General features: G+C 47.1%; 1 protein-coding gene across 6 annotated transcripts in view; it reads left to right on the forward strand.

Annotated features, from left to right (window-relative positions):
• The first annotated feature begins 4,783 nt into the window (after nucleotides 1–4,783).
• Nucleotides 4,784–25,979, forward strand: part of usp2a (ubiquitin specific peptidase 2a) — a 35,753-nt gene continuing 14,557 nt past the window's right edge. Inside the window, exons 1-3 of one of the 6 annotated variants that reach the window (XM_088940080.1) lie at nucleotides 4,784–5,127; nucleotides 10,070–10,148; nucleotides 15,104–15,814. In XM_088940080.1, coding sequence (XP_088796206.1) covers nucleotides 15,107–15,814 — 708 coding nt within the window. In that variant the 5' untranslated portion in view covers nucleotides 4,784–5,127; nucleotides 10,070–10,148; nucleotides 15,104–15,106. Of the gene's footprint in view, nucleotides 5,128–7,581; nucleotides 7,719–10,069; nucleotides 10,149–11,409; nucleotides 11,519–14,846; nucleotides 14,949–15,103; nucleotides 15,815–23,952; nucleotides 24,650–25,979 lie in introns of those variants that run through there. The other 5 variants (XM_088940081.1, XM_088940083.1, XM_088940082.1 and 2 more) reach the window with 5 other exon arrangements.

A 25,979-nucleotide genomic window follows, 5' to 3' on the forward strand; every position in this document is an offset into this window, starting at 1 on the left:
CACAAAGCAGGATGCGGCTGCCGTAATAAAAGATCAGAAGAGCACATTCTTTGTGATTGTGGTGGTGTTTTTTTAGTGTCATTTCTAATGTAATCCGGTTCTGGATTAGGGCACCACCAGTTTGTAAGAGATGGGTGGCCTGACATAGACTCCCTGACATCTGGTATCTGTGAGGACAGACAGAGAAGGGTCTGACTCAACACATAGCAATGCGGGTGTGTTTAGAGGAACAGTTCATAATGAATTCACCCCTTTAAAGATTACTAAGAAATTCTAAATAAAGCTTTTTTTTTTGCTCAACAAAGAATAAAATTAATTGCTACTGCAATTGCAATTGTAATATATATATATAATTGGAAAGGTTATAGAAAAATATAAATTACCGTTTAAACTTTTAAGTAAAAGTGTACACTTCATACTATCGTATATACACAACATTTAAATGAAAAATACCATTTGTGTGTTCTCCCTGAAAGGTTAACACTTTGGTACACATACTGTAAAATTAGATTAATACATTGAATAACGTCACTGGAAACGTCTACAGTTCCCTGCAGGTGTTGAAATCCTACCGAATGGCCACATTGGATTGTACTGTACACGATTCTGTGAAATACGGTTCAAAGTTTACTGTATTTCAAGCAGTGAGATGGACATCATTAGTGTCCACCAGAGGGCGCCGCGGTGCGATATCACAATAGAGCGGTGTAGCTGAAGCATAAAATAATAAGAACATAAGAAAACGTGTTACAATGAGAGGAGCCATTACGCCCATCTAGCCCCTTTGGTAGTTAGTAGTTAATTGATCAAGGTTCTCAGCCATAACTTGAAAGAAGCCAGGCTGTCAGTTTCAACACCATGGCTTTGTAGCTTGTCCCACACTCCCACCACCCTCTGTGTAAAGAATAATAATAATAATAATAATAATAAAACTTTATTTTATATAGCGCCTTTAAAGGTGGCTTCTCAAAGTGCTTTACAGGATGACAACAACAATAAATAAAAATAATACACAAGATAAAACACAATTACAATATATAGAGAAGACCATGGATGGTGGTACTAAGAAAAGCAGAGGGGTGAAGAATGGAACCAGTTCAGTAAAGGCTCTTCTGAAGAAGCGGGTTTTGAGTCTGGATTTGAAGGAGTTTAGAGAAGGTGACTCTCTGATATCCTTGGGGAGAGAGTTCCAGAGCTTGGGGGCATAACAGGAGAAAGGCCCGTCACCCATACAATGTAGACGGGCTTGGGGGACAGTTAGGAGAGCAGAGTTAGAAGAGTGAAGGTTGCGAGGTGGGGATTAAGGCGATAATAGTTCAGACAGGTACTGAGGTGCCAAGCCATGCAGAGCCTTATAGGTGAGCATGAGCATTTTAACTCACTGAATTTGACCGGAAGCCAGTGCAAGGACTCCAGGATAGGAGCAATGTGAACACTTGCAGTAGACCTGGTCAGGATTCTGGCTGCTGAATTTTGGACATACTGCAGTTTGTTCAGAGTAGATTTAGATACCCCAGCGAGTAGAGCATTACAGTACTCAATTCGAGAGAACACAAATGTGTTGATCAGCTTTTCAGCCACAGTTAATGATAGCATAGGGCATAGCATAGTCTAGCGATATTTCTAAGGTGAAAAAAAGATGTTTTGACAGTATGCTGCAAATGTGGGTCGAATGTTAAGCCAGAATCGAATATAACCCCAAGGTTTTTCCATTTGATTAAAGCTCAAGTATAAAACCATCTACAGATAGGGTTACAGGACTGGCTTTACAAAGTTGATGGGGGGTGCCAATAAGCATGACTTCAGTCTTGTCACAGTTAAGATGAAGTTTTGAGTCATCCAAATTTTTATGTCAGAGATGCAATTAGATAGAATAGAGACAGCCACATCAGTGTCAGGTTTGGTATGGATGTATATTTGAGTATCGTCAGTGTAGAAATGATGGCTGAGGCCATGTGATCTTAAAAGCTGACCAAGTGGAAACATGTAAATGCTGAAGAGCAAGGGGCCTGAGGAACACCAGACTTAACAAGACCAATTTCAGACCTGTACCCATTAAGAGAGACAAAGTGACAGCGATCAGTGAGGTAAGATTTGAACCATTTGAGAGCAGTGTCAGAAACTCCAAACACAGTCTCAAGACGAGAAAGTAAGATGTTATGGTCAACAGTGTCAAAAGCAGCACTGAGATCAAGAAGGATGAGTATAGAAAGAGAACCAGAATCAGAAGCTATTAGAAGATCGTTAGTGACTTTGACCAGGGCAGTTTCTGTGCTGTGAAGTTGAAGGAAGCCAGATTGGAAGGGTTCGAAAAGGTTGTTTGTCATGAGGTGGTTATGTAACTGAAGTGTGACAGCACGTTCTAGAATTTTAGCAAGAAAGGGTAAGTTGGAGATGGGGCGAAAATTGTTAAGATTCTCGAGAGCCATGTTAGGCTTTTTTGGCACGGGGGTAATGGCAGCAGTTTTGAGGGCCGTTGGTACAATGCCAGTGCTCATGGATTCATGTATAATATTGAGGACAATGGGACAGAGAGAAGAGAAACAGGACTGAAATAAAGTGGTGGGAATGGGATCTAAAATAGATGTGGTGGGTTTCAATTGTGTAACTAGTTTATTGAGGGATGCTGAGTCAAGAAGAGAGAAGCTGGAGAGAAGGGAACCAGAGAAGTTGGATGAGGAGGGAGGAGGTATGGAAATGATATGTGTAGTGGAAAGAATGTGATGCCGGATGTTGTCAGTCTTCGAACTAAAGAAATCTAAGAATGTGTTGCAAAGTTGTGATGAAGCAGGTAATGTGGTGGGGCAGTTTGGCTTGAGCAGTCTGTTGATGGTGGAGAAAAGATGTCTGGGATTGTTTTGGTGATTTTCAATGGTGTGAGAGAAGTAGATGGATCTAACAGACTCTATAGTAACCTTATATTCAGATAAGTAATCTCTCCAAGCCTGATAATGTACATTTAGGCCAGAAAGACGCCACCTACGCTCAAGTTTGCGAGAGGCTGCCTTCATATTTTGCAGATGGTCGTTGTACCAGGGGGCAGGGCGAGAGAAGGAGATAGTTCAAGTTTTTAAAGGAGCAAAGGTGTCGAGGGTAGATAAAAGAGCAGTCAAGTAACTGTATTTTGTACTCCAGAGGGTCAGAGAAAGAGAAACAAGATAAGAAGGACAGAGCAGAATTTGCAAACCTTGGGTGATCAATTGATCGCCAGTTGTGGAAATTTACAGAGCGTGGGGGGGAAGTGTTAGAAACAGGTAATTCCAGATTAAAAAGAATAGCTAAGTGGTCAGAGAGGCCTAGATCAAGGGGAGAGCAGTGGAAGACAAAAGAGTCATTTGCAATAATTAAATCTAAGGTGTGTCCTTTGTTATGTGTAGGGGTACAAACAAACTGAATAAGATCAAAGCATCCCAATAGAGAAAGGAAGTATTTAACCAGAATGGAAGACCTTGAATCGATGTGTATATTAAAGTCCCCTAGAATAAGGATCCTTTTAAATTTAAGGCATAAAAATGAGAGAAAATCAGCAAACTCACCTAAGAAGGCTTCACTGGGTTTCTAAGAACACCTGTTTCTAGTGTAATGCACTTCTACACTGTTTCCACAACTGTTCTCTGTTTCTCGTTTATCTTTAAGAAGTTCTCTGGTTTGACTGTCAGTGTCTTTAAGGATTCTGAATACCTGCTTCGACCCCATAATCCTTACCTGTACAATACTAAGTTCCTTCAGCCTGTAAGTGTGGTGGAGGGAAGTCCGATTACCTGTAAAGCGCTTTGAGTGGAGTGTCCAGAAAAGTGTAAGGAATTAGTATTATAACACTCTTGATTTAAATTCTAGGCTTTTCACTTTATTTCCTAGCATTTTGTTCGTCTTTTTAATGACCTCCCCACACTGTCAAAGATTTAAAGTGTCAGCTTTAACACCTACGTCTTTCATAAGTATGATCTTCCAGCTCAGTATTTCCCTTTGTATGTTTAACGTTTACGTTTTTACTACCGGCGCTTGTCTAAAGCAAACGTTATTTGTCAGGTACCTGGTCAGGTGTGGAAACGTACCGTTATCTCGCTGTAGTACACAGGTTTTAGGACGAAGGTTTAGGACAACACAATCAGAAAAGAATAAGTGCAGTTAATTCATCCCGTCGCCAGGGGTCCTCACCCGAACAAAACTGCTTTGACCGCAGCAGCAGTGGGGTGTTGAAGAGGATAGACAACGATAGTTTGATTACCGTAAAACCATGCAAACAAACGTCTTTTTTTATGATCATAACGCTTTTAAAGTATTTTATTGCGGTATTGCAGACCTTTCTTTCTGAAGGAATGTGAGTCTACCGCCAGTGAAACCCTATAGGACCACTGTAGGGACAATCTGAATTTATTAAAACAAACAACAAAACAAATCAATTTAGAACTCAGAATTAATATTAAATATTTCTTATGTTCCTTGGCACTTCTTGGCTAGTAGTAGTTCAGGTGGGTAGCTGCGTCAGCATGCGTAGGCTGCAAAGGAAAAATAATAGGTATATTCCATGCTGAAAAAAAGAAGACAGAAGAAGGCTCCACGGTCGAAACGTTGTGTTTTCATCTTCTCTTTTCAGCTTGGAATAAACCTATTACTTCTTGGCTAGTATGTTCTTAACGGTAAGAACAGGGTATGAAAAGTTGTGTGCGCTACTACACAAAATGGTACGGTGTCCTGAGCTGGCGTGTGTTTACTCCCGTTACCTAGGCAATCGCGTGGGAGGAGGTGCTATGTGACGTCAGGTAAAGTGAAGCAACCAATCAGCGACAAAAAGGTGAAGTGACGACGTCACTGTGAGAGCAAGAGACCCGTTATTTGGGAAGAAACAGGACTGTAAAAAAGGGCTTAGAACTTGTTTTTTGAATTATTACTATTTTGAATGTCCACTGTTTTAACTTCCGTTCCCATAAGACAAGGGCCCGGACCAGGCATCTTGGGTCGAGAGACAGCTGAGAGCGCCCCGGTGGTCTTCAACAGAGACAGCCCTCCGATCCCGGACAGGGAGAGAGTCACTGCGGCCGGTCGGGCTTGGTCTCTCCGCCTGGGAGTCGCCCCTTAAGCCTGGCTCGGATCGTTCCGCTCGATGCCCGGTGACAGCCCGGCGATGTAAGTGACACACGGTTCCCCGATCAGCGCTGTCCCGCTGGCCTTCAGTAGTCGGTCTGCCGGCCAGCTCGTCAGGAGCTGCTGCTCCAGTAAAGTGCCAGTCGGTTCGAGTTACATCACGCATTGTGTAACACCATCCGCACCGGTTCAGCAGCGAGCCGTCCCCTCTGCGTCCGCTCCGGGACCAGGTTGTTACCGACGGTCTTTTTTTGTGGGGGTAGAGGGGCGCAGGCGATGGGGCAGTCATTCGCCTCGCGCCCCTCCGACTTGTTCGTGGGCCGGTGGGTGCGCGTGCCGCTCTTGAGTGCTTTCCGAGGCGCGACGCTGCAGTTCAAGACAGATTCCAGCTTTGGACGTCCCTTTGGCATCAGGCCATTTTGTGTCCATGAACTGGACTGTCCCGTGCAAACTGTATGTGAAAGCCCGTGCCGGGGAAATCTAACAGGCGAGATGAGAACCTTAAGCATTTTAGTTTAGTTTTTAGATCGCGGCAGCCTAATAAAAGCTGAAGTACAGAGTTTTGGGATATGCACTTAGATCTGCACTGCCGATGTCCTGTGCTGTGTTTGGTTAATAGCTACATTGCCAGTGTGATGGTGACACCTCTGATCTTGTGATAGTACGTCATGGGACGTTTCTGTGTAGATTGGTGCGATCTTGGAATTGAAGTGGATGGGGCTGACCATTTTGTTTCTGGTGAATTTCATTTGAAATAAAAGTCCCCACACTCTGCATGAATCCTGTTTTGTTTTTTTCTAAATGGGTAAACACACACACCTTTGCAGAAGTTTGTCCATTTGTGTGATTATGAATTCAAAAATGGTTGTTTGTAATCCAGGCCTGTGGTGCAGAGTCTTTCTCAGTTTGATCCCTGTAGTCACCAGGTTGTGCCACAGACCCGCCCTTTGGGAGGGAGGCAGTGATGAAGTCTGAAGCCACGGCACCCACCGGCTCCTCTGGAGGGAGAGCCAGTGACTGTGAGTCTTCTCTGGCAGAAACTCAGAGTCGGAGGTCTCGCTCTTGTTCCCCCTTCAATACTGCTTCTCCGCCCTGTCTGACTGTGGTCTTGCGACTCTCCAGTGGGATCATGCAAGGCTGTTCCCACACTGGCCAGGTGACCTGAGCCCTAGAATCCATGCTGGAGAGCTCCTGGTGTGGGCACAAATGGGTGAGGGGACAGATATCAGACTCCCAGTGCACAGTGGGGTGTGGGGGACAGGGATCAGGCTCCCAGTGCACAGTGGGGTGTGGAGGACAGGGATCAGGCTCCCAGTCCACAGTGGGGTGTGGGGGACAGAGATCAGGCTCCCAGTGCACAGTGGGATGTGGGGGACAGAGATCAGGCTCCCAGTGCACAGTGGGGTGTAGGGGACAGGGATCAGGCTCCCAGTGCACAGTGGGATGTGGGGGACAGAGATCAGGCTCCCAGTGCACAGTGGGGTGTGGGGGACAGGGGTCAGGCTCCCAGTGCACAGTGGGGTGTGGGGGACAGAGATCAGGCTCCCAGTGCACAGTGGGGTGTGGGGGACAGAGATCAGGCTCCCAGTCCACAGTGGGGTGTGGGGGACAGAGATCAGGCTCCCAGTGCACAGTGGGATGTGGGGGACAGAGATCAGGCTCCCAGTGCACAGTGGGGTGTAGGGGACAGGGATCAGGCTCCCAGTGCACAGTGGGATGTGGGGGACAGAGATCAGGCTCCCAGTGCACAGTGGGGTGTGGGGGACAGAGATCAGGCTCCCAGTGCACAGTGGGGTGTGGGGGACAGAGATCAGGCTCCCAGTGCACAGTGGGTTGTGGGGGACAGAGATCAGGCTCCCAGTAAACATCAGGGTGAGGGGACAGATCAGGCTTGTAGCAGCTGCAGTCTGGTTTGTGTGAGCTCACATCACAGTGACGTGGACGACTGGTGCCAGGGACAGCAGACCCTTGGAGCAGACTTTGTGTGTCGTTAAAATAGTGTTCAAATATGTGCCTTACTGCCTGGTCAGCACAGTTTGCGCACATTGCCATGGTCCATCTACCTCCTCTCCGAGGCCTCATCGTCCCTTGGGGTTGTGGGGTCTGCAGTGTGCACAGACAATTTTACTGAATGTGCACCATCTCTGCCTGTCCTGCATGTGTCCGAGGGGTATGGTGGGGAGTTGAGCCGATGGGGAACTGGCAGTTCTGAACTGGAATGAGAAGCAGAAGTTATGGTGGATAGTGAAGAGAAAATGACAGTAAGAGGCTTCCGCTTTAAGAGAGCTGGAATGCAAGCGAGTGCTGAGTGACCTGAGAGGTCAGAGGCAACCGCTATATTTACCAGCCCTGTAACCTGATCCCAGCCCTTCTGGATTACAGCCTCTCCCGGCCTCTTCTTGTGCTGGGGCTCCAGCTCCACAGCTGCTCCGAGGTCTGCCGCAGCAGGGATTCGACAAGCGTCTCTGCCGATCTATCGCCGTTTTCCCTTCCTGACGGCTCTCTCTGACCTGGGCTGCTCCTCTTAGGCGTTTGTCTGTTTGCCCCATTTATTCCTGAGAGCTGAGGAAGAGGTGGCGCTGTGTGCTGACTGATTCCATTCACTCTCACTGTCCGCTGGCTTCTGGTGCAAGGTAACTGTGTTGTGTGGAGGAGACAGTATGTGCGTCAAGAGAACAGTGCTTGCGTGCGTGGGGAGGGGATAGCGCGTGTGAAGGTGACAGTGCGTGTTGATGGGACAGCACATGTTAAAGTTAGGGACAATGCGTGTGGAGGAGACAGTGCATGTTGAGGGGACAGCATTTGTGGAGGAGACAGCATTTGTGGAGGAGACAGCGCGTGTGGCGGGGACAGTGTGCATGTGGAGGGGACAGTAGGTGTGAGGGGACAGTGCGCACGTGTGGAGGGGATAGTGCGCGTGTGTGGAGTGGACAGTGCGTGTGGAAGGGAGATGCGCGAATGTGGAGGGGAAGGTGCGTGTGGAGGGGTCAGTGCGCACATGTGGAGGGGAAGGTGCATGTGGAGGGGACAGCACGGGTGTTTCTGCAGCACCTAATGCATGACAAAGTGACTGAGCTCTTCTGGTCTCTGAAGACTGGTTTATTGGAAAAAGGATCCCAGCAGCCTTTCCACCTCTGAAACAGGCTGGCATTGTTGTTGTTTGTAGCAGTCTGGTACGAGTTTTAATGTGAAATTCCTTTTCCAACATAAATGTTTTGCTCCTGACCTAGTCTGTCATTCCAGTGGGATTTGGAGTATTGCACTGCATTCTCTGGCTTCCTCAGCTGTGTCGGCTTTGGAGCTTTGGATAGAGGGAGGAGACAGAATGACATAGATGCCGTAAGACAGGGACATAGAACCTGTGGCCTCTCCTGATCACTCCACTGCATTATTACAGCTGCAGCTTTAATTCTGATTTTGTTAATTATCAAGTAACAAATTAAGCAGCTCATAGCAAAGTTCTGCACTGTAATAGCTAAGAAAGGCCAGAGCAGAGCCCATTGTTAGAAGTGACGCTGCTCTGTGAACTGTGGGTCTGGACAGCGTTTGCCTGCTGTGTGTGAGTCTCCAATCTCTGCTGCCTGTTAATGTGGGGCTCTTACTCTGACTCCATACAGAAAGTAAGAGGCCTGTAAACCTTACTCTATGGACACTTATCTGATCTGTGAAAGTGCAAGATGTTGATCTGTTACGCGAGGAATATTTTTATGCCACTATAGCCCTCTGCAGCAATAATATTCCAGGAGCTATTGTTTGTTTCTGTAGTGATTCTATTTCTGACTTATCCCCCCCGCTAATTACATGTGTTCCGCAGGGCTTCCTTGCTACTCTTCTTCTGGGGTGGAGATCTGCTGCAGTTCTTCACCATAAACAGAACAATTTGGTGCAGAGAACGTATCTAGGGAGACACAGATTGGTGTCTCCCAGCTTATAGCAGGACAGACATGGCTCCCCACGTCCCCCTGTCCTTCCTCTCTCCCCACGTCCCACTGTCCCTCCTCCCACCCCACGTCCTCCTGTCCCTCCTCTCTCCCCACATCCCTCTGTCCTTCCTCTTGCCCCATGTCCCCCTGTCCCCCCTCTCTCCCCACGTCCCCCTGTCCCTCCTCCCACCCCACGTCCTCCTGTCCCTCCTCCCACCCCACGTCCTCCTGTCCCTCCTCTCTCCCCAAGTCCTCCTGTCCCTCCTCTCTCCCCACGTCCCCCTGTCCCTCCTCTTGCCCCATGTCCCCCTGTCCCTCCTGGCGCCCCACATCCTCCTGTCCCTGTTACTTTTATGTTTTCGTTTCAGTGTTAGGAATTGTTCTTTTTTAAAAAATCAAACTCCTGATTTGGAAACGCCTGTCTTCAGCTCTCGCCTTGTGAGTGATGGAGCCCTTCTGTGAGAATGACTCATGTGGACACGCTGCTCTCCTCCTGGGACGCCACTCCTCCTGGGACACTCCGCCAGCCCCACAGGAGAGCTTGTGCCTATTGAAGGAGGGGGGGCGCCCCTTGCTGACTCGAACCCTGGTCACAAAAGCGACATGACCCAGACTGGATGTCCTGACGTGTCCTGCATTACTTTGTGCCTGTTAACATACTGCACTGTCTGGGAGGCCTGATGATGACGGGGTCTGATTCCCACCTGGCCCCCCCACGTCCCCCTGTCCCTCTTCGTGTTTTCTGTCCCTCTTTGCGTCCCACATCCCCCTGTCGATCCTCGCACCCCATGTCCCCTTGTCCCTCCACTTGACCACCATCCCCCTGTCCTTCTGCTCGCCCTGGTCCGAAAGGGAAAGCCGAGGTAGGGAGGCAGACTGACAGTGATGCAGTGTAAGACCTTGAACACCTGGGGAATCCAGGCAGTATAGAAAGAGCTGGTTCACACACTAGCTGTAGTTCTGTTCTTCTCTGCCTCTGCTGGAAGCTTTCCTGGGACTGATCTCCCAGTCACGGTGGGGGGTTTCAGTGCTGTGCTCATTGGCTGGTGCTGTCTTTCCAGGTGCGCAGTGTGAGTGCAGTCTCTGTGCCAAGGGAGCATGAACTGTCGGGATTGAGCAGGACGCCTCCGCATGTAGCAGGTACCCCACGCCAAAGTCCTCTCATTCCCACACGGAAGTCTGACAGGGCTGGGATCCACCAGGGCAACTTATTTTTAATGTGTCTGTCGGGCAAGGGAGCAGCAGGTCTGGAGTAACTGAAAAGAATACAGCAGTCTGACTGAAGCTGTGCCCTATCTTTACAGCCTATATAAGTATCACTGTCACGCATTGGTGTTATTACTCTAGAGTTTCAAAAACTTAATTTTATCAGGACATCATAACTGGCACTGGAACTGGCCACATAACAGAATTAACACTGATTGAATAAGTTTATTTTTTACAGCTTTGTCACAAGTGATTGAATAAACTCTTAATTGGGATACATGGAGCCAATACTTATGGCTTCAGCTATAATGAAGCAAAAACATTATGGGCATGTAAAACTATTTATTTGAATACAGTGGAGCAGACAAATTAAAATAACATGTCAAGTCAAGCAATTTTGACCTAAAAGTCCAACTCGTGATTCAGGAAGGACATAGTTTGTTGTTTTCAGGAGATCAGGGGCCAGCTTGAACTGTTTTTTCTTGCTGCTAAAGGCAGATAGAAACATGGTGTCACTACTAACTCATTCTCTCAGCGTTCTTCACCGTGGGTAGGAGGGGTGTAAAGCACGCTGTGAGGTGCCACTGCATGTGACCGTTTGCTCTGTGAACTGATTGGTGGGTGTTAGGCACATGCTGTGCCAGGAGTTGGGCAATAGGGGGTGCTGGCATTGCAGGAGAGGGGGCTGAGCCAGCAGGGCTCCTTTTCTGGTTTTAGTTCAGAAGAGAGAAATATGTATAGCAGCCTTCACTGTGGGCCAGGATTAGTGTGTGTCTTCCCTCTCTCGCTTATTTCAGCTCCCCCATGAGTTACACTCTGGGCGCTGCAGCTCCTGATGACTGAGAGAATGAATGGAGGAAATGCCTGAAAGTGTTGCGGACTTCAGGGTTCCATTTCTGTCCCGTAGATTCAGAGATTTGTGCAAATCAAGCTTTTAAAATCCATTCTGCGGAGTAGGAGTCACTCATCTGAGTGAGAGAGTCAGCACTGCACAGTAATGGGAGATGACACAAGCAGGGAAAGGAATGGGCTGGAAAGAAGTTGGGTGATGCTTTCTCTCCACTCATGACTGGCTGAGCAGAGCAAGTCAGAAGGGATCGGGTTTCAGCTGAGGATCAGGGAATTTTGGGCATCTGCTTTCAGGAGTGTAGCTTCTCCACAGCTCTTGCCCAGCCTCAGCTCTGCTGCCCCACACGCTGCCGCACTGCCACTATCCCCTCGGCTGGGCTTCTGACAGCTCTGCACAGGGGTACCTAACGAAAGCGGGAGAAAAAAGGGACAGAGGAAGACGGGCAGAGATACAGGTACGGGGGAGACATGTAGCTTGTGGCACGCACCGTAGCTAGGTGGTTTGTGCTGAAGAACACTAGAGGTGTACTAGCTAGAGCCTCTCTTGCTTGGTGAACAGGCCCCTGTGGAGTAGAAGCTGTATGACAGAAGGGGATGCAGCTGTAGATGGGTTTTCAGCTCCTGCTGAAAGCCTTCAGTCAGGCTTTTAGTTCTCATTTACTGCTTCCATATCTGATGACTTCTTTCAAACCAGTGAAAGCCTAGTAAACTAAAGACATTCTTTTGTTACTTTTTTCTTCAATTAATTTTGAGTTGGGATTTATTCAGAGTTATTTATCACAGCTGCCAGGGAGCTGGTCGAAATGCGCTGGGCTATACTCTGAAGCACAGGCGTCTCGTTTCAAGCGCTGGAGCTCCTGCTCTGACAGAGTGGGAAACCTGAATGAATGAGTGTGAAAGAACGGGGGGAGGGGGGCGGACAATACAGGCACAGTGGACAAACTGGCAGAGCCTGTGTTTGCAACTAAGGAGCTGAGCTTGTTGGTGTGTTGTCAAGGAAACTGGCGTCAGTGGAATCTTTGCAGGAACAGAAAGAGAAAGAGATAAAACAGTGTGTGGGGAGGTATAGTGTAGGGGTGCAGTGCAGAGTTTTCACAGTATTTAAGAGCTGAACACCAGGTCCTTTTGGCCATGATTTTCTTTAATCTTTCCAAGCAGTTCAGTGCTTCTTCCTTCTGACAGTGGCAGGTAGGCCTGATCTTGTCCCATGGAGCTGAAGACACTCTGAGGTTATTCCTCGCAGTGCTGAAAGCGAGGCTTATCATCTGTCCTATGCATGATGGAAGGAGGGGCTGAGGTGGGACGGAGGTTGTGAGAGGTTATTCCTACTGCAGCAGGAGTTTCGGAGCTGATTTGGGAAGGGAGGCTAGGGGGAGTAGTAGAGAAAAGTATAGTCAGTGAGTGGGCATCTGCTCATTTAATCTTTGAGAAGGCTTCTCTTAATAGCACCTGATGAGTGTTTTCTATCCATCTTCTTCTCTTGACTCCTGCCTCCCCTCCTGTTTATGCTGAGATTAGAATGAAAAGACGTTCTTCCAATCCCTTCCCACTTTCTCCTCTCTCTACAACTTCTTTAGCAGAGAAGGGGTTTTTCAGAGTCAGCTCTGGGGGGCTAGGCTTTTACACCAAGGACCTCTGAGTGGATGGCTCTCAGTTCAAGTTCAAGTTCAAGTTTATTGTCATTATACTTATATACAGGTATATGGTATAACGAAATGCTATTTAGCTAGCTCTCAGACAATAAGTAGTACAAACAAAACAACAACAATACAATTGTATAATGAAAGACAGAGACAACAGGCAGTGTGCAAAAACAACAAAAAGGTAACAGGTAATGTGCAAAAACAACATCAGATGTGCTAAAACATGCATCAACAGAATGAAATAAAAGGATAGAAATGATGGGGAGTGAGCTTTTTGACATGTAGGGTAGAGGTAGATTTCAATGTGTGTTTGAGTTTTTGGTAAGAAAGAAGGCACTGTGAGGTTCAGATCATAGGTGAGAGGTGAGGTGAGAGTGAGAGAGGCTGGGAATTTAATAGTTTGATAGTGCGGGGGTAAAATCTCTCTGAGTCTGGTAGTCCGGGCCCGAATGCTCCGGTACTGTTTTCCAGATGGTAAAGGGTCATTCAGTCTGTAGCTGGGGTGTGTGAGGTCTTTGATGATGCTTAGAGATTCCTCAAGCACCGTCTGTCATAAATGTCCTGTATAGATGGGAGAGCAACCCCAGTGATGGACTGGGCAGTTTTCACCACCCGCTGTAGGGCTTTGCGGTCAGCAATACTGCAGTTGCCATACCATACTGTGATGCAGCCTGTCAGTGTGCTTTCTGTAGTGCATCTGTAAAGGTTAGTGAGGATCTGAGGACATATCTTAGCCTTCTTCAACCGTCTTAGGAAGTACAGGCGCTGTTGCGCTTTCTTGATCAGACAGGTGGTGTTGAGAGACCATGTGAGGTCCTCGGTGATATGGACGCCGAGGAATTTAAAGTTACTGACCCTTTCCACTTCAGTCCCGTTGATGTGGATAGGGGCATGTCCGTTTTGCAGTTTCCTGAAATCAACAATCAGCTCAGTTAGGTGTCTCTGCTGTAAAGACAGGAAGGGCTTCTTCCCTCAGCTCCCCAGGTGATATTCTGCACCCCTGTCTTCCCTGACACTGTGTTTCATAGCAGGAGTGTGGCTTTGTCTTTAGATGTCCGTGACGCTAAGAGTCTGGCTCTGTTACTGATTTTGGACTGCCTCCAGTCTGCTGCCTTCTCTCAATCTCCTGCCTGAATTATTGATGCCTTTGAGGCCTGCGCTAAAGAGAGAGAGAGGTTAAAGAAATAGGAGCCCTGCCACCGAACCCATCACAGATAAACAACACCAGATACTTTATTTATTCAGCCTTTGCCTTGCCCTTTGAATAAGAGCCTGTGCTTCTGCAGAAGCAGGCTGTGCCATTTAAACACACATCTCCATCTCTCATAGGTATGAGCCATCTGCAGCTGTGAGTGTTAGAGTATTAAAGTATTGAGGATTATTTTGGAGGGGGGGTTGAAGTTGACAGAATTTTAGGGTCCCTTTCTTGCACCTCTGCTGCTACTCTGTCTGACCCTTTTCCACCTTATGGGGGAAGTTCATGTTTTATGTATTACTCTGCCCCAGTACAAGCTACACCCTTAAATAAATTCTCCATGAGTTCATTCGAATCCCATCCACAACATTGCTCATGTAGAAATTACACTGCAGTGCGCAACGCATGTTCCCATAGAGAGTGAACAACAGCCACACTGAAAGCAAAGCGGCGAATGCTGGCTGGAACAGTCATACTGGCTGTATTTACCCACATTCTGTCCGATACTCTATGTATTTATATCTGGGAACTATAATCCCCTTTGCTATGGTTCATTGCTCTGGTGTGATTTTGTGTTATGTGGTCTGAAGTAAAAATCAGTTCTTTCAAGTTGTCTTGTGTTTATACAGCACCCCATATGCATGAATAAATATCTTGAGGTCCAGTGCAGGATCTACTTGTAATCAGCCTTGTTCAACAAGCATTTATTTCATTTCTAAAATTATTCCTGATATGTAGATAACTTTAGATGTGTAGGTGTGTTCAGGAAAATCATAGGGATCATCCTGATGGCAGTAGCTGGGAGCTGGGCAGCTGAGAGAAAGGGAACTGGGTGGAATTGAGGTGATTGACCTGGCTCAATGTCTTGGACAGTGAGGGAGACAATAACTGAGTGAATAATGGATAGAGTTCTGTACCAATCTGAGGGGAGACCTGGGAACACAAAGTGACCTTCTGCACAATGAGATGCACAAGGCTAGACAGGTCCTGGAGCTGGAGGTGTCCCTCCTGACACTTTGGCGCATGGCAGAACATGACCAGCACTGGGTGAGATAATCTGAGTCACTGCTAGAGTTCTGTATAAGTCTTACAAAACAATTACTAGGAACTTTTCAATTATTATTGCATTTCCCCTGTATTGCCTTTTCTCTGTCATATCTCCTCTCTGTCTCACACAAGGTGTCTCTGTTTCCTTTTTTCAGTCCATGAGGTCTGCCACTGCGTCCCTGCGACTGAGATCCAGCATGTCTCGTGCTTCCTCCACGGCCAAGCGCTACACCTCCACCTACACCAGCCACTATGGCTCTTACAGTTCCTCCTTGGCGTCAGGCCTGGGCTCCTATGGAGAGCGGGACAAGCTTTCCTACAAGAGCCCCTCTAGCAGCTACACCCCCTCCAGCTACCTGAGCATGGGCGCCAGCCGAGCCCGCAACTACAGCACCTCGTCTGAGCCTGACAGGGGGCGCCCTGTGCCCCGCGCTGACATACTGGGCAGCCGCCGCAGCGAGAGTCTGAGCAGGACCCCCGGCAAGGGCTACAGCTCGGGACTGAGTGGGGGAGGGGGCTACACTGGCTACAGCTACTCTCCGACCCAGCCCAGCTACCTCCCCACCTCCCCCTCCTCCTCCTCCCGCATCGGCCTGAGCCGCCGCAAGTCCATCAGCCAGACGGATCTGACCCGGGATCTGGCCTCTCTGGGGCTGTCGGACTCCTCCTCCCGGACCCGGCTGGACTCGGATGTCCTGAAGGGCTCCTACCACAGCCGGGGAAGTGAGATCTCGGACTACAGCAGCTCGCGGTCTGGCTACGGCGTATCGCGCAGCTCCACGCAGGAGGGCCTCAGCACCAGCCTCAAGAGCAGCAGCTCGTCCTGGGACAGAGGGCGCACTGGCTCACCCATCCGGGAGCCCACGGTAGGACACTGTGGCTGTCTGTGCTGGTTGTACTGGAGGCCTGGTGGAGTGCCTGGTGTGTAGTTCCTTATCATTGGGAGGCACGGTGCTCTCACTCACTCTTCCCCTTTAAAGAGATTCTGTCCCTGATCCTCTAATACTCACCTCTGGTCCTGGAAGGGGCACCATGTCCATTCCTTGTTTAATAGGTCTCTACTGGTCCCAGCACTTCACTCACTGACATTTCTGAGTTATCTGTAGAACCTGGTGTACTGCAGCGCTCCAGAACAGGAATGAATATCGCTGGCTTATTTTGAGAAATGAAAACAAAAGGTGATTTTGTTTTTCCATCAGATGACAGTAGACTCCTGCAGTGAAATATTTTGAAAAGCCAGGGACACTGTGTTGTAGGAGGCTGCATGGGTTTATTTTGGGTATAAAGATGTATATACAGTAAATGCAATTTATTGCTTTCTTAAAATTAATTTCTGGAAGGACTCTAGGTTATTTGTGGGAAAACCAGGAGGGATGAGTTTCCTAATATTCACTATTGACCTGTCTGTACAAGCTTCTTCCGACCAACTGTCATATTAGCACAGAGTTTCAATACTGAGTTTATCTGTTAGTGTCCACTTAGTTTTGTTGCATTTTTTAAAGACGTAGATAAACTCAAACAGTCTGCCTGAATATGAACCAACATTATGCCACAGTGAGATCTTTTGTCAAGCTGACAGGCCACTGCCTCTAATAAGGGTTCAGGGTGTCTGGGAATGAATAAGTAATAAGTGATTTTGCTTGTGTACCACAGGGGGGCGTCAGATGTCGTTCACACAGCTGAGTTTTTTGTATTTTGCCATTGTCTCAAGCCTGGCTCTTCAATTCCTAGTCATTTAGACACATGTACTGTCCAAAGACTGGCAATGAAGTGCTAAAATGGTATATTGTTGAGTTACTTTTGTTCAGAACAGCATTTTCTTGTTCTGAATTTATGGTTGTGGTATGTTTTTATGGTATGTTTTCCCGACGAGGCAGGACATCATGGCAACAACAACACAGTGGTACATTGCACTGACCCCGGACAGGCACATACCAACACATACAACTGAGAAACAGGGATTCACCACAGAGACTGAACATGAATAGTTAGCCTACAGTGACTAAAACATGCAGAACTTTGAAGAGTGACTGTTGAACAAAAGAATGAACCTCAGTATCTCTCACAGTATCTCTCTCTGGCAGCTGTACTGTTTGGTTTGGGTTGCTAGGGAGTGGTTGCCCTGCCCAATGCTGTTCCTGATTGACAGTGGGGCTGATGCAGGAACACAGCTCTGATAGGAAAGCTCGACGTGATTTAAGGGCTCAACCCAAATTCCTTGAGAAAGATTAGAGGAAAATGCGTGAATCCTGTGATCTTGGCCTTTTTCAAACAACACTGATTTCATCATACCTCTGTCCACTGCTTGGGGTGCCTCCTTAAAAACAGAGATACATATTTGGTTAATTATGTACCCCCTTGGCTGCCACTGTGTTAAACTGTACAGTTTTCTCTGGGAACAAAGTGGTTGTGGGTAGCCTTACAAGGCTTTTTCATGGTTGCTGGCTCTGTGGATACAAGGACATTAGTATTATCCAACAGTATCCACGGAGAAAGGGGTCCTTCAGTCAGTCAATGCCATGAAATAAGTACTGTAATAAGTCCCAGTGTTACTACTATAGCCTGTCTCTGAGAACAGGTGGTGATTCTTTACACAAAGTGTGAAATGAGCTGTCGAGAACCCATGTTTCCTTCAAAAAACAGGTGAATGTGATCCTGAGATCTATCAGGTACTAACTACTAAACTGACTAGATAGGCTGAGTGACCTACCATTTGTAACTTTTCTGATGTTCTTATGCATATCCAGATCCAGGTGTTAAATAATTAAACTGATCATCAGCAGGATCAATATAATATTTTGCGGTTGTATTGTAGTGATACAGTGGTCTGCAAAAGGCTGTGTGTTGAGTAGTTCTTCTATGTTTTGTTTTCTCAGTGTTCTAAAATATATAGGGATATGCAGTTGGTTTTAGGAAATTCCCAAGAGGCTTTAGGCTCAGAGTTTGCTCCTTGGATGGTCATTTCATTTAATCTGAAAATCTCCTTTGCAGAGAACTGCAACAAGAGAATGACTTTTTGTAGGAGAAGGACGTATCATAGATGCCAAAGTGGAGGGTTACTTCTGATGACTGTGACTGAAAAGGGATGCCCCCTCCTATGGCTCCCTCGTTTCCAGCAGCATGCTGTCAGATACCCATCAGCACTCTGGTGACTGCAGTGAGGTCGCATGACAGCTGTCCCATTCTTGGGTCTCGTGAACATTCTTGGATGATAAAGAACAGCGAGGAATTTTACAGTTGACTGAATGTCTTTCTGTCATTTTCATTCCTTTTTCCTGCTCTTGTTCTGTCCCGCTGGTGTGTCTCTGGATATGGCACTTCCATGTTTCTGATCCAGTCGGCAGAGTGTCTTTGCTGCTGGAGCAAATGTGGAGCACTGGCTTGTCACAGGAATCACATGGGGCTCTAGGGCTGCTGATCACACCTGTGACAGGACAGATCGTTTTTTTCAATGAAAGTGACCATATTCAAGAACAGCCATAACAATGATCATGCTACATGTACATGGAGTTTCTGTGCACGTGCAGGCTGCATATGTTGTATTATAATAATAATTGCTTACACTTATATAGCGCTTTTCTGGACACTCCACTCAAAGTGCTTTACAGGTAATGGGGATCCCCTCAACCACCACCAATGTGCAGCATCCGCCTGGATGATGCAACGGCAGCCATAGTGCGCCAGAACGCTCACCACACATCAGCTCTCAGTGGGGAGGAGAGCAGAGTAATGAAGCCAATTCATAGATGGGGATTATTAGGAGGCCATGATTGATAAGGGCCAATGGGAAATTTTGGCCAGGACACCGGTGTTACACCCCTACTCTTTACGAGAAATACCCTGGGATTTTTAATAACCACAGAGAGTCGGGACCTCAGTTTTACGTCTCATCTGAAGGACGGCGCCTGTTTACAGTATAGTGTCCCCGTCACTATACTGGGGCATTAGGACCCACACAGACCACAGGGTGAGCGCCCCCTGCTGGCCCCACTAACACCGCTTCCAGCAGCAACCTTAGTTTTTCCCAGGAGGTCTCCCATCCAGGTACTGACCAGGCTCACAGCTGCTTAGCTTCAGTGGGTTGCCAGTTGTGAGTTGCAGGGTGATATGGCTGCTGGCCATATTGTATTGCGTATATGAAACTAATCAGGCCGGTTCCTCTGGTGTGCATTTTAGATGTACCTCATGCTTGCTCAGCTGACTTCTGGGATAGGAATGCAGGCAGGTGCTGGCACTTCAGCCGGCCACCCTCACACTGCAGGCTGGTTGTGAGTGCGCCGGTGAAGGGTCCTGGACACCCCCAGGCTGGTGTGGTGGGGTGGGGGCCTGTGGACAGGCCCGAACTGCAGGTGCAGCTGTTAAATGAGAGAGAAGCCTCTTAACTCTTGTTCTAAGCAGATACCTGTTGAAGAGAATCAGAAAGCCAACCAGGTGATAAATGGGGAATTACTACAGGCTGAGCTAAAACAGTGTTGTGACCGTGCTGTCATATCTGCCTGTGCTGTTGGGCTGCACTATTAGTGATACATTTTTAGTTTTCCCATGGTTTCACCAAGCTTGTGCCACCTGTGATGGTTTGTTTTGCTGGGGTTTGGATTTATAGATGCTTTTACCAGAAAGCAGAACATCTCTATTACCCTCTTCCACTTCCAGAAGACAGCCTCTCTAAAAGGCTGCTCTGTGTTTCTCGCACAGACGAGTGAGTGGGAAAATTTGATTCAAGATGTGTGACACAGTGACATCTGGGAACCAGTTTAGTTCTGTGAGTGTTTTTAGTTAGCATTCAAGGGCACCTCTGGGGCACTTGGTTCCAGTTTTGGACACTTTGAGACTGTGTGAAGGTAGTTGTGACATTGTAGACATAAGTTTGACACTTTTGCAATTAAATGCTCTAGTAATATTTTAACTTTGTGAACAAGAACAGTAGGAATAACTGTTGCACTTATTTATTAGTGATTCTCTTCTAAGGTTATCAAGCACTTGTTCATTGTAGAAGTTAGTTAAGTGATTTGAAACAGATGCTGTGACTCTGTTGTGCAGATTGTATTGTATACTCTGTTGTGGCAGTGTGACTGTTTAATTTCAAGGCAGTGTTGTCCACATTCTCTCAGCTGGCTCTGCCTATGCTGTGCTAGCGCTCCTCCGGCCTGCCTCACCTTTAGAGGTAACCTGCCTGCTGGGCTGTTTGTTGTGTACACAGGCTCCAGCAGTGACAAGGCCACTGGGTACAGGCTGGTCCCTTCCCGGCCTGCCAGGCACGGATACTTAGCTAATGGTGGCTTCATCCTATAAATCATTTCTACACCACAGTGAAAGAGGAACAATCTACACTACAGCATAGGGAAATCATGGTAAAAGCATGGTAGGAATAGAAATATCTGTTGTCTGTGGTAATTTACAATGGGTTTCCTAGACAATTGTGACCACCTTCTTAAAAATTAATTTCTGCATGAAAATTATGAAACTAAGTGCTACAGGTTAGTCATCAAATAGGTTATGACCACATTGCTTTCTGGGCCTTCTATAATATGGTAGATAAATGTGTATTTAACCTTTTGTAGGTACCATGCATCTCAACCTGTGCTGTTCATTGTGCTACTATGTGTGTGGGACCCTGGGTTTCTTTGGTTCAGGAAACAAACACTTTCATTAATGCACAGAGATCGGTATTTTAAACTGTGTTGTTTCATGGCCATTTTCCATGCAGGGTCACTAGTCCTTCCGAAATCCCAGTCTGCAGAAGTGCAGTGTGTGCAAGGTAATCTGTCCTCTTCATCTACAGTGTCAGCATTCCTTCTCGCTGCTCACAAGACTGAAAGAATCTCTGCCCTGAGATTGCCTATGTGATTGCAAAGGATCAGATGGCTTCTGATCAGATGGCTAGGAATGTCAAGATCGTGCCTCACCTCACCTCATATCACACCTGCCTCCAGCACATGTGAGTGAGAAGAGGCGGAGGCAGGAGGTGTGGCCCATGTGGGCATGGCATTCCATTGTTCTAGCGTTCCTTATGTTCCTTACGTTCTTCCTCTCCATGCCAAAGTACTTACTGTCTCAGCTGAGGCAGGAGCAGTTAGCTAAGAAAGGCAAACCCCTATCAAAGTTCACAGAAAAAACAATCACTGGCAGCATGTCCAGCAGAAGGAGGGGACAGACCTTGCAGTACACGAGAAAGGAAATACTTACCACTTAAAATACACCACATTTTCCCAAAAGGTTCATCAGGAAATGCATAAAATGTGACATCAAATACAAATGCAAATGCACTTGTAATTAATTATGTATAAAAGTGAACAGTACAACAATTTGGATGCCAGTTTTTGCCACATTTTGTCCACTATGAGTATTTGCTTACGTATTTAATATCACAAGAAATCCTTGGAAGCATGTCAGTAATTACCCAAAGGGGTGCTCTTACATGTGTAACTTGCCATTGTCAGGCTAAGATCGGGGATTCACACCTCTATCCAAAATTCAAGTTGGTTGTTCCTGATCTCTCTGGCAGGTGAGGTGTGAAGGAGTGACAGTGAAGCAGACAAGTGCAGGTAGTTTCAGCTGTTGATTTGTCCTCCAAGTACATCACCAGCTAGGAGTGTTAATGACTATGAATAGCCAGCAGGGATGTTGGATGGTTGCAGAATACGTACATGAAATACAACATAGCCCTGTGGCATCACTACTTAACTTCCCTAATAAATGGGTACACATGTATATGTGTGCTGATAATTATTAACCATATAAATGGTACTTATTAACTGTTTTATAACAGTTAATAAGTACCACCAGTTCTTATGTTGCTTTTGAATAAAACCAGATTTAATTAAGTGTGCTTCTGATCATCATGGGCGTTTGATGGACTGCTCGGTTCAAATTGGCATGGCTTTATGTGTACATAGCCTCAGGATGTGTCATTTACATTCACCCCTTTATGCTCACTAGTGGCCCTTTATGTGCTCTTCCTGTGACTTCCAGCTCCTCTTCCTCAGGCAGTATCTGCCAGGGTCACTCTTGCCAGATTACCAGGCCACGTGCTCAGAGGCAGATGGACGTGTCCATGTTGAGTGCTTGGGAAGTGTAGAAGGTGGATTTGTGTAGCAGATGGGTGCATGATTATTGCAGTCCTGGTAGATAGGAGCTCAGCTGTTGGGCAGAAAACTGCAGAAATTCAAACTGTGTGTAAAACAAACATCAGCTGCTATTGTGCAATATCTGTAGCTGGATTAGGTGCGTGCAGTGAGCAGATTCAGTGAGTGCACACCTGGCATAGAAATCCTGATTGGAGCTGAAGACAGCAAATTCCTTATCTGGTCTCTTGTCGGGCTCTTATCAGTCTGCTGACAAGGCTGCCTCTGTCAGAGCGACTGCGCTGCAATGTGTGATTCTCTGCTGATGTAGGTGAGCATGCGTTCATCGTGCTGTGAGGCGGTTGCAGTGCGTGTGATGGTAAAGAGCTGTGCGATCTCTGACCCGCCTGTGAATGTCCACCCTCATCATTTCACGTTTTCTGGATTTTCTCCCAAGACTCATCTGCACGCAATTACTTTGCTGACTTGCACACCGCTGGTTGTAGAAGTGTTAATACTAGCAGGCTTAGTAGTACTATGTGGAGTAGCATTCTAATGAATGACTAGCTGTGGTAGAACATGTATTAGTTGTAACATCTGTACGTATAAAGGCAGTAGCAGCACTATAAGAAATGCCAGCTTATTGGGAAAAATAAGTGCAGTATCAAAACTGGTTACATACGTATCTGGTAGCAGTAATACAATTAACAGTGGTAGCACAGCATTGACCTTTACACCGCTGTCACCTATGGGAGTTTAACCCCTGTGATTTACTAGTTGCTGAGTAGTGCCTGTCATACACACTGACAGTCATTAAAGGTCAAACCAGAGGAAAAGAATGTGCCCTTTCTTAATACACTGCCTTCTCTCCTTGTGTGGTTAGCTTGGAAATTTATTGCCTGGGAAAACCTGAACTAAACTTTATCTTCAACTAAACTGTCTCACTGCTGGTTTCTTCACTGGGGCCATCTTACTGTTTGTCTTTAAGAGATAACTTGGATGATCCATTAAACCATCCCTGTGGGGCTATCTTTGGAATGGACAGGAGATCTGGGAACGTAAGAAAATGGGAAGCCAGCATGGCTCTGCCAGAGCCACGGTATCTCAGTGGATTGTCCACGGTCTTTTCTCTCCTTTCAGCTCACGCCAGCCGTTTGTTCCACAGAGTACAGCGGCCTGCGTGCACTGGCAAGACCACCTCATTAGGATTGTATGATCTGTACACAGCACCACTCGGCTCTGTGCAGAAAAAGAGATTCTAAGATACAGGGCATGTTGCTTAAGTTGACATATAAACAAGCAAGACTTCCTGATTCGCCACCAGGCTGTGACTCCAGACTGGGCCTTCCAAGACAGAGGGAGGGGGTCACTTTGGGGTCATAGAGCCTGGGACAGAGGAGTGGCCAGGGAGGGGCAAAGAGTGCCCTGTAAATCATGGGGCATCACAGGCCATTAGTGTATGGATCAGGGACTATTCATCTGTGCAAAGACATTCACAGAGCAGTGACAGGCCCTCTCAACTGCTGTCTCCCATAATAATATCGGAGGGTAGACCTGCTCTGCTGCCTTGGTGATTAACAACAATGTTTTGGCATTTATCCTTGTTCGCAGTTTACATAGAAGAATGATGAGTAATGAGAGCAATTTTTATCTAAGCCTAAAATTGTTAGCCAGAGTGTGCTTATCAACAGCCTCGCTTCTTGTTATGTAAGAACCTCAGCGACTTTTCATTTCTTGTGAGCTTGCGTGGTTCCAATACAAGCAGAAACCCGAAAGCAATCAGGCTGAGCGCACCACTCCTCTGAGGCTTAAGTCCAGAGACAGCCCGTCCTACTGTGCGTGACGCTCGTGGAGCAGGAGGCAGGTGTGACGTCGGTAGCTGCAGCCGGAGGGGGCGGGGTGTGGAGTAGTAGGGACGGCAGAGGCACGACCTCTCGTTTCATTCAAGACCAATGGAACAGCGAGCTAGGACGGCTGTGAATACCGCACTTTCCTTCTAAGGAGGCTTATATAAGAAACGTGGAAACAACGCAGGATTTGGGGAGAAGGAACCACAAATTTTATGCCTTTGAACAATTATCATTTTTTACCGTTGCTGATTATTTTGTAATATATTAGTATATTTATATTTCTCTATATTCGAAAACCAATTACGCGAGTCGGAATTCCTTTAGGGTATATTGGAGACCTGAAGGATTTCAGCAGAAAACCGGAGTTTATTCCGTCTCCTCCGATGATTCGTGATTGCACTGCGTTCATGAACGCCTAACGCCTATGGTGCACAGGTCTACAGCACCTTGAGGGGATATCGAAGAGATAAACTAGTATATAAATATAAGGTTCAGTGCGGAACAGACAAGCCCTCTCCCTGCGAGTATTTAATACATACAGGAAAACGGTATCGACAGCCTCTGTGTAAAGCCATAAGCTTTCTTTTTTAAACCAAAAGATAAATTAATAACCTGGGTTTGCGGCACCATGCCCACCATACGACAGTCGTATACAGTCACAGTTCCCGAGGAGCCGCCGGCGAGCGCCTTTCCTTTCCTGAAGCAGGAGATTCGGCGGAAGAGCTCTGCCGTGTCGGGGTCGGTGCTGGTGTCGGCCTTCGTGGGGCTGCTGATCAACCAAGCCAAGGTAAGGGCTTCGCCGGGGCCGCTGGCAGCGCCGGTACAGGGGTAGGATGTGCGCCTCGTCACTTGGGTCGCGTTGTCGCCGACGCGCAGATACAGCTGTGTGCGCTGAGCTCCCTTGTCAGTGTCACCCTCAGCCACTATCTGAGACGTCTGTGCAGCTTAATGCTTTGTCGTCGTATCACGACTCTGCTGCACAAGTACGGTTGTAGTACCGGCAGGAAAGTGCAGCCCTTTCTAAACATCGTTGAAGAGGCACCCCAGGCGCGGAATTAATATAGTGATTTACACTTAAGATGCTGTCTTTAAAGATAGAAAGACCGACAGCTTACAGCAGGTGCCTCGGTTTAGTTATGTATACACACGATATGTAGAAGTAAATTCCATTGCAGATTATAGCATAGACCGTCACCCCAAACACTGGGTTTCCTTCAAGGATTTGCAATAGCTTCTTGTGATCTGTGTAGAATGGAGAATGAAGTGCTAAGGCGAAGATGGTTTCCGTATTCAAAATGATCTAGACTAGAGTCTCGTAGATTCTGTGGGAGCTCCCCTGTGTCGCGTTTTCTGCGTGACCTCTCTGGCATTTGTAGTAGTGTGTCTTGAATGTAACGTACTGGAAAGTCTGCTGTAAATTTCTGAAGGAATACATATATATGCGTAATGTAAAGGAACCACTATTAGATTCGGTAAGTTAATTTGTTTTTCCGCAGGAGAGGGGTGGGTGGTAAATAGCTCGTGCAGTGCTGCAGCCCAAACCAAAGTGAGTCGGTCCGCCGGTGTCGGGTGCCGCTCATTCAGCTCGCGATCCCAATTACGTAACAAAGCAGTTGATTCAGAGCGCTCGCGCTGTGCTGTTCTTAACCGTGAACAAGAGGACCGTATCCACCCCCACGGTGCGTGGCGTGGCGTGGCGACACACGGAGAAGAGCGGCGGTCTCTAATCTTTAATGTTTTCACAGAAACGGGGGCACAGTGATTTCCTCCTCTTCTTTATGCAGATTACAGACCTCCTTAATGTGATTACTTCTTTAAAGTACGCAAGTATTCAGGAGTTCAGAGAAAGCATGTACTGTGTTTCTCTTGACTTTTGGGCAATTGTACGGGTCTGTCTGTTGCTGTCTTTATATTATTGTTGTTATTACAGTAATCAAAACTGTAATCATAAAAACAGTTGCAAACGACGAGCCCGTTTGGTAATTTGAACGATCCTTTCACTGTGCAGTCCAGATGATCATGGTGTAAGTGCCCAGGGTTCCATGGTCTCTCCTGACCCAGCTGGACTGCACGTCAGATCCGGTCCTGTACTTTCAGGGCCTGCTGTGTGTGTCTGT

This window comes from Atractosteus spatula, chromosome 22 (assembly GCF_055471065.1).
Source record: "Atractosteus spatula isolate fAtrSpa1 chromosome 22, fAtrSpa1.hap1, whole genome shotgun sequence".
Taxonomy (NCBI): Eukaryota; Metazoa; Chordata; class Actinopteri; order Semionotiformes; family Lepisosteidae; genus Atractosteus; species Atractosteus spatula.